This window comes from Gopherus evgoodei, chromosome 2 (assembly GCF_007399415.2).
Source record: "Gopherus evgoodei ecotype Sinaloan lineage chromosome 2, rGopEvg1_v1.p, whole genome shotgun sequence".
Lineage (NCBI taxonomy): Eukaryota > Metazoa > Chordata > Testudines > Testudinidae > Gopherus > Gopherus evgoodei.
In genome coordinates, this window is record NC_044323.1 from 276,585,749 (window position 1) to 276,594,807 (window position 9,059).

General features: G+C 38.8%; 1 protein-coding gene across 1 annotated transcript in view; it reads left to right on the forward strand.

Annotated features, from left to right (window-relative positions):
• The window catches only part of SQLE (squalene epoxidase), a 34,355-nt gene extending 29,693 nt beyond the window's left edge, over window positions 1-4,662 (forward strand). The window contains exons 10-12 of the mRNA XM_030553812.1: window positions 1,260-1,356; window positions 1,810-1,897; window positions 2,791-4,662. Coding sequence (XP_030409672.1) covers window positions 1,260-1,356; window positions 1,810-1,897; window positions 2,791-2,983 — 378 coding nt within the window. The 3' untranslated portion in view covers window positions 2,984-4,662. The remainder of the gene's footprint in view (window positions 1-1,259; window positions 1,357-1,809; window positions 1,898-2,790) is intronic.
• The last annotated feature ends 4,397 nt before the right edge of the window (window positions 4,663-9,059 follow it).

Sequence of the window (9,059 nt, forward strand, 5' to 3'; positions counted from 1 at the left end):
GTAATGAGCTCTACAGAAGTGAGATTTCTAAAGCACACTAAGATGTTGCACATTAATTGGTCTCTAGACCCTATTGGTGCACACTAAAGAACCCCTCCTGTGCTTTAAAATAGTGCTATTTCAGGCAGCACTATGGTTAACCACAACAGCAGAATCTACACAGATCCATTTGTGTGCTTTAACAGTCACACCCTTGTAGAAGATCTTACCCCACTATATAAGGGGTATATTTTTCAAAGCGTTCATGGATATATTTTTCAAAAGTGACAGGTACTTCACAGCTTAAATCCCATCGATTTTCAAAGTTGCTTTTGAAACTTTTGCCCTACATCTCTAAATACACTCTTCAATATCAGTTGAATGTGATATTCTTCTTCACTTGCTCCTAAACTGTTGTTATGCACAGTAAATATTGTTTTAAGTTCAGAAAAATGTACACAAATTAGGTCCAGCAAGAGTACCTTTAGAGGAAAGAATCAAAAAGTGGTGGTGGGCATAGTTCTACTGTTTTGAAAGAGTCTACCATTTTAAGCTATACATTCCATACCTATATAAAGACTAATCCAAAGCCTATTGAAGTCAATTGAAAGTCACCATTGATTTCAATGGGCTTTGAAATAGGTTTATAAGAGGGAAATTATATTTAAAATAGTAGACTCATTCAAAACAGTACAAAATTTTTAGAGTGGCCAGTTAAACAATGTTTAGTTTGGCAGATCAATGTGTAAAAGAGGGAAGAATAAGAATTTACAAATATTTGGAGGGGTAAATACCCAGGATGGAGAGCAATTATTAAATGGGAAAGTGGGGTATAACTGGGAGGAATGGATGAATATCTGAAAAAAACGTGTGTATGCTATAGGATATAGTCTTCCAAGGAAATAATGAAAGCCCCATTAGTTAGAACATTCTTCCTGTTTCTTCTCTATTTCAAGAGATATTATAGGGGTTGGCAGGGGGATAGACCTTATGATGTAACAGGTCTCTTCCATATCAAAATTCCATGATTTTATTATCCTAATGGCTACAGCAGAATGGGGGAAGAAGACATCTAATTGGCTTTTAAACAGGCTGATGTCAGTATTATAGTTGAGACAGATTTTGACCTTTAAATAGAAAAAGTGTACAAAATCTGTAGGAAGATAATACAGTAGCACCAGCATAACTTTGAAAAGGAAGTCATACCTATACCTTTTTAGAAAGAAAAGAGTATCTTCCTGTGCCCTCATATAAAGATTTTTTTTTTTTTACCTTTACAGGCAAAAAAAACATTTTACTGGTCAAGAAAAAAATCTCATTCTTTTGTAGTGAATGTTCTTGCTCAGGCCCTTTATGAACTGTTTGCTGCCAGAGATGGTAAGTACATTTAAGAGAACTTCTGTAATTAATTGCAACTTATTAAATAAGTACACTCTCTGTGTATTTTCATGCATGAGCATATATTGCATTTATAATTTTCAAAAGATTTTAGAAATACTTGTCAGTGTTAGACTATGCCTCCAAAACTGTGAGTAGTGCTGGTGTCTAGTGTGAGCTGACATTTTGCTGATAATGTCTCAGCAAACAGCCCAGGGACAATTGGTATAAGGAATTCCGTTTAAAAAACATATTTGTGGTGCCTGAATGTAGTACTCACAGACTAGTAAGTGTTTTGTAAGGTTATTCTTTACTAAAATAGTAAGGCCCGATCCAAAGCCCATTGAAATCAATGAATGACTCCCATTAACTTCAGTAGACTTTGGATCACAGCTTTATTTGGTTTTAGGTGGTTTTAGTAGTTACTGAAGATATTTTTAATTCCTTTTCTAGATTCCTTGCATCTACTAAGGCGAGCATGTTTCCATTACTTCAAACTTGGGGGAGAGTGTGTCTCGGGTCCAGTTGGATTGCTATCTGTGTAAGTTATATAAAATATCGAAACACCTACTGTACTGTATCAGAAACTAGCATAGAGCATAGTTAATGGATTGCGGTCCACTAATGCAGACCCTTGCTGACCCTGAGTGGACAACTGCATGGGCAGAAGGGTCCACACTAGCAAACCTCTTTAGGATTGGTCCTTATTTTGTTTTATGCCTTTCATATAAAGTAGTATCCCAAAATGCTGAACAGTTAGAAGATTCCACTAAAACAGTTTGGAGAGGAAGTAAGATACGTGGGCATGAGAGTTTCAGTGAGACAAAGAGGTTCAGGATGGTTGAAGACTTGATGATAGCTGGCACAATTCATTCACCAAGAGCGCTGAGTTTATGTAAAGCTACAGAAGAGGCCAGTTCTAGATGAGTGGAGGGAGCAGGGATGGGAGCAGAGAGAGGCAAGTTCTTTGAAGAAGGTTGGTGCGAGTCTGGATGGTATTTAAAAATGGGACAGTTTTGAACTGTATCCTGAAATGGATAAAACAATAGACCATGCTTCTTTGAGCATATGAGAAAGAGGGCTGCTGCATTCCTTGCTCAGTGGAGTCAAGAGAGCTGGATCTACGGAGGCTATCAGGAAGGGAGTTGAAATACTGCAGACGGGAAACGATAAAGGCAGGGATGAGGACTGCAGCAGAAATGGAGCTGAGGCAATGGTGTATCAGGGTAATGATGTAGGAGGAATTACTTAGCACACAGCAACTCCAAGTTATGCGAGCTTCTTCCACTGTAGACAGCAGGGCTGGGATTGTTTAGATCAAACAGATGTTAGTAGTGTGCTAAGAAAAATCTATTAAATTAATATGTAAGACTGAAAATTCTATAGTGCTTCAAATTTCTCTTTATTAATGTGTTTTCTCTTCTGTCTGTACAGCTTATCTCCTAAACCGATGGTACTGATTGGCCACTTCTTTGCCGTTGCGCTATATGCTGTTTATTTTTGCTTTAAATCAGAGTCCTGGATCATGAAGCCACGAGCGTTTTTCCGTGGCGGTGCTGTACTTTACCGAGCTTGCTCTGTAATATTTCCACTTATTTGCTCTGAAATGAAGTATATAGTCTATTAAATATTAGAGGGAATTGAATGGAGGAAGACTATGTGAAACTCACCAAGCCTTTACAGTCTTTTGGACAAGTACTGTTCAACACTGTATTATGTTCACCTCTGTTTAAAGTGCAACCCCCTGTTCAGGCTTTGGCTTAATTTTATTCTTGTGGGTATATGTACATATGTAAATATATGTTCCTTTACCATGTAAATTTAAAAATGACAACTGTTTACAAGGACCATAATTAACTGTTAACATATGGTAGGAAAGTGCCACTTCTGGTAGAGGGCAATTTCCTCACTTTATCCATTGCATAGAATGTACCTATAATATTGATGATGTTAATAAAATGCAGAGTGAACAGTTTAAGTCATTTGCTGCTGCATCCTTCAATGTTTCCATGGATTGTTTGTTTTCTTTATTACTGTGAAATATTGTAAGAAATTTTTCATTTATTTCATTAAAAGTCTTTGCCTCTATTTTATTTCAGTTGCAATTAAAATAGCAATCTACTGATACTTAAAAGGACACTGTCAAGGGGTTTCAGGTTAAAAAATTACCATATATTTAAACTTCATTACTGTTGCAAATGTCATCCTATATTAAGTAGCTAATTTAAAAAAATCATTCTCTTCACCAGAATTACTTTATGCAAGGGGTTACCAGATCACAATTTGTTTAACAACTCTGTATTTCATTCAAGCTGCCTTCTTCCAGTTCCACGTCTCACTTTATTTAAAAGACTTACCTTTCATTTTGCTTGTGCAACAGAAGTTAACAAATACTGACCATTTAACAGAAGTATAGCTACAAGTTGTACACACCAAAAAAAAAAAAATCAGCCAGGACCTATTCCAAGTGGATATTAAAAATAGTAGTAAAGATTATTTAAAAACACATGAAAGAGACTTCAAAAGTGTCCTTTTTAATACTTGGTTTTTGTTTTTCTTCTACAAGTTATTGCACGTGACCAAAAAAATGTAATGCCTTTTACTGACAGTATTCCTCTCAATGTTACCTTTAATAATGTCCTTTCCTCTGCTGTTTTTTTTTTGTTTTGGCCCTACCTTTCTTTTGACTGTATTATGTCATACTGGATGGCTCTTTCCTTTTGGCTCACCTAAAAACCCTTTTATCAGCACTGCCAACAGGTTGGAAAGTAATGACAGATCACTCTTTTTTCCTCTACAATTTACAAAAAATTGAGTATGTATCTTTAAAAAAAAATAACAGATTACATAGCTGTATATAAACATAATCAACTTTTCTGTTGGACTTTGAAAAATATTTATGGAGAGACTTTTAATACTTTATTTTATAAATATTTCAAATGACTTTTTTTTCAAGTGAAAACAGAAATAGGTATATTTTTCTAACCAATTTCACTCTTCATTCCCTATTGAAATTAAACATTGCTACTTTAATAACTGATAACTTTACTCAAAGGGAAAGCAGTAATATTTTCAAATCCCATTATATATAAAAATTAAACAATGCCACTGTAAGGGTATTCAAAGTTTACAGCATTTATATTTAAAGTGTTTTCATAATTTATAGAGTCTAATTTTTGAAATATTATGGATTGGTTTAATGTATTCTTAATGTATGTTTTATATATAAATATTCTTTGCAATCAGTCCCCTGTAAACCAGGGCCTAAAGATCCTGAGCCAAATATGCACCCCCAGCTAACTAACTTAAATAAAGTTATGATACTTATTGTTCATTTGCAGATTTGTCACTTTCTCTGGGTAGTGAATGTTGTAAGGCACTGATTTAGCAGGGACCACTAACATGCTTAAAGTTACACACGTGTTTAAGTACCTTTCTGAGTCTGGATCTAAGGACGGATACCAAAGGACAAATACTACTCATTAGAGTTTGTAATAGGGGAACAGTAAATCCTGTGTGTGCTTGTGTTGAAGAGCAACTTGCAAATGTAACTTGATTAAATGGACATTTAATTTGTCTACAGAACAAGATACAAAACATTTTTGAACAAACATGATGAGGTGTTGAACTGGGATCTATTTAAAATACATAACAGTGACATAGACTCCAGGGTGCTACTAAAAATACAAGCACCACATAGCATCCTGCTGCCACCTGAAAGTAAAAGCTGAACTTATTTTCATGGTTATATTAGATGCTCAGCAAATTCAGGCTAAACAATGTAGTTGCTATAATAAAGGTTCATATAAATAAAAGGTTTCGAGTTAGATCATCAAATACTAGAACTATCCTATGAGAAAAGTGGAAGAGGTCTTATATAGATTTCAAAATCCAAGAGTAATTTCAATTTTTCATGCAATTTTGACTTGATACAGAAAGGGCATAACTCTGCACTTGCAGCTCCCCTTTTTGAAGCTATGTGTTAAATTTAAGCAGTCACTCATGGCCTGACTTTTCTCCCATTGAAGTAAATGGAAGTTTTATTACAAGGATGAGCTCCACCCACACTCAAACCTGCACACAGGAAACTCCCCTTTAAGCATGGTATCCACCATCAAGGGACACCAGGGACCCAGATTGCCCTACCCCTCCTTCTCCTGAGCACTTTGGAAAATCCCACTTCCTGGGTGAAATCCTGGCCCCATTGAAGGCAATATAAGTTTTGCCATTGCCTTCAACAGGATCAGGATTTTTCACCCTGTAGGTTTAACCAATATCCTTTCAGAATTGCCAAAGCACCTGAGGGGTATCAGGCTGAAACTCATATCAGAGTCTTTCTCTGGGGTCTGAGGATTTTAAATCACATCAGGATCTTCTGAGGCAAATGGCTTCAATCTTGGGCATTCAGGCTGAGTTTGTGCAGGAAAATACGCACAAGTTGATGGACCTTCTGCCGTCCTTGGCTCCAGAAAAGGTAGCTCTCCCTATAAATGAAGTACTATTGGAACCCACTGTGACAGGTTGGATCACAGAACCCACCTTGGGAGCTGCCACCAGATATGCCAAGACCACCTCTGCTCCTGCTTTCCTGCCCTTTCAGTTTGGGACTTCAGTTCCCTGCCTGGTTTATAGACTTACAGACTCTAGGACTGGAAGGGACCTTGAGCGGTCATCGAGTCCAGTCCCCTGCCCTCATGGCAGGACCAAATACTGTCTAGACCATCCCTGATAGACATTTATCTAACCTACTCTTAAATATCTCCAGAGATGGAGATTCCACAACTTCCCTAGGCAATCTATTCCAGTGTTTAACTACCCTGACAGTTAGGAACTTTTTCCTAATGTCCAACCTAAAGCTCCCTTGCTGCAGTGTAAGCCCATTGCTTTTTGTTCTATCATTGGAGACTAAAGTGAACAAGTTTTCTCCCTCCTCCTGATGACACCCTTTTAGATACCTGAAAACTGCTATCATGTCCCCTCTCAGTCTTCTCTTTTCCAAACTAAACAAACCCAATTCCTTCAGCCTTCCTTCACAGGTCATGTTCTCAAGACCTTTAATCATTCTTGTTGCTCTTCTCTGGACCCTCTCCAATTTCTCCACATCTTTCTTGAAATGCGGTGCCCAGAACTGGTCACAATACTCCAGTTGAGGCCTAATCAGTGCAGAGTAAAGCGGAAGAATGACTTCTTGTGTCTTGTTTACAACACGTCTGTTAATGCATCCCAGAATCACGTTTGAGCCAGAATCACTAGCCTGCTGCAAACTCAGACCCAGGTCGGAATCACGTCCCCTAACAGCTGTAGGCTTGCCTGAAGCAGCTCACAGAAGTGTTCTTGTCTTCAACACTCAGATGCCCAATTCCCAATGGGGTCCAATCCCCAAATAAATCCGTTTTACCCTGTATAAAGCTTATACAGGGTAAGTTTCTACAGGGTAAACTCGTAAAATTATGCTCTCTCTACAACACTCATAGAGAGAGATGCATGGCTGTTTGCTCATTAACACACACTCTGAGTTAATAAGTAAAATGATTTTTATTAAATACAGAAAGTAGGATTTAAGTGGTTCCAAGTAGTGACAGAACAAAGAGAACTACTAAGTAAAATAAAACATGCAAATTATGTCTAATACAGTAAGAAACTGAATACAGATAAGATCCTCACCAGTTCCAGAATGCTTCATTTTACAGAGTAATCTCCCTTTAGTCTGGGTCCAGCAATCACTCACACCCCTTGCAGTCACTGTCCTTTGTTCCAGTTTCCTTCAGGTATCTTTGGGGGTGGAGAGGTTCTCTCTTTTAGCCAGCTGAAGACAAAATGGAGGGGTCTCTCATATGCTTAAATAGACTTTCTCTTGTGGGTGGAGATCCCCTTCTCTCTCTTATGCAAAGTCCAGCTACAAAATGGAGTTTTGGAGTCACCTGGGCAAGTCACATGTCCACACATGACTGAGTTCCTTACCAGCCAAGCCACATTCCTAGGAAAGCCTAGATGTGGATTGGTGTCTTCAAGCTCATTGTTGGGCTAAGTGTTTCTTGATTGAGAAAGAATAGTATTTTCTCAGGAAGCTGACCAACTGCTTCACTACAGCCTACGTAGAATCAAACAAGTATGTAGCCAATATTTATAACTTCAAATACAAAAATGATACATGCATACAAATAGGATTAATAGATTCAGTAGATCATAACCTTTACAGAGATGTTACATGGCATATGTAGCATAAAACACATTCTAGTTACGTTATATATATATGTACATCCAAAAGCATATTTCTATAAAGCCTTATGGGTGGCACCGTCACACCTGCAAAGATCGTGGGATACCCATGCTTCCTTACTTCCAACAGGGAAGTGTACTGACAAATGAAACTATGTTCCGGTGCAAAGTCCTGAGTGCTTCTATTCTCATCCAGCCTCTAACTCCCTTGTTGTAATGGCAACTAGAGAGAGATTGTTTCATGGGAGAAAAGAGTCCATACCTAAGGCCAAGAGACTAAGAGGTTGGTTTGATGGGGAGAAAAATGTATTTGATCTCATCCTTACAAATGAGAATTGCAAATCAGAAAGTGCTGTTCTCTCCATTCACAAAATCATACTTTGAGACTATAATCCAAGTCACAGACACATCGCCTAAATCCTCCAAAGAAAAGCTCAGGATATTCATTACAGAAGGTTGACTGGTTGCCAAGATGTCTTAGAAATCAGAACTGGACATAGGGATGTAAGATTCCAGAATTAATGTCTTTCCTCCTCCTCTCTTAAAGTCGCCATGTTATTCTAAAATATGCTACTTCTTCTTGTTGACAGTGCCATTCCGACAAGCCTTCATAGTCAAAACTTCCAAAGACAGAGTTCAACACCATCACTGGCAGAAACGGTGTGCTGCTGAGATTCTGCCCCAAACCACTTCTTCTTACTTCTCTGGTCCAGATCAAGGGGGCGCCACAGGGTAGGAGGAGAGCTGCTGCGGGGTCGGGGGTGCCTAAGGGAGGAGGAGGGGAGCTGCCGTGCAAGGGGGGGGCCACTGGTGGAGTGCCTCAAGGCGGTGTGGGGGAGGGCGCAAGGTGGAAGTTTTGTATATGGCGCGAAACATCCTTGCAACGGCCCACTCAACGAGACACATTAGCACAGTCAACGTGTTATTTACATGATGGCAGGAAAACACAAGCAAACATTTTGCTTGATAAGCATTTTATGACAGTCAAATGGGAACTTTCTTTTAATGTACAGAGGTATACTTTATCTCTCTTGGAGGTAGTAATTTTTCCATAATCCTGGTTTGCGTACGCTCAGGGAATTTTCTTCAAGCTATCCTCGCTCAGGTTGAGCCTCATGCTGGCTTGGAGGTAGTCCATCTTTGAAACTATACACTCTGCCTCAATAGATAAGGGGGTACACTCAAAGCTCACGGTGCCTCTTTGCTGCAGTTGGGAAGTGTGTCTTGATGACTGTTCCAAAAAGCCAGCACATCCAGTTTTGCATTGTCAGGGGTAGGCAAGTTTATGTAAGTAGTAAATTCTCCTTTCCGATTTGAAAATTCATCTTTAGTGGCAAATAGTTGCACCACTCTGGCAGAACGGCCGCAGTCGGCTGCAAAATTCACCTTGAAGAAGGGGGTGAAACACCTGGCAGAGGACGTTCCAAAAAGAATCTTCGGCCCCCCGCACCTTGGGGTTCAGATTACGGGTCACGCTCGTCTCC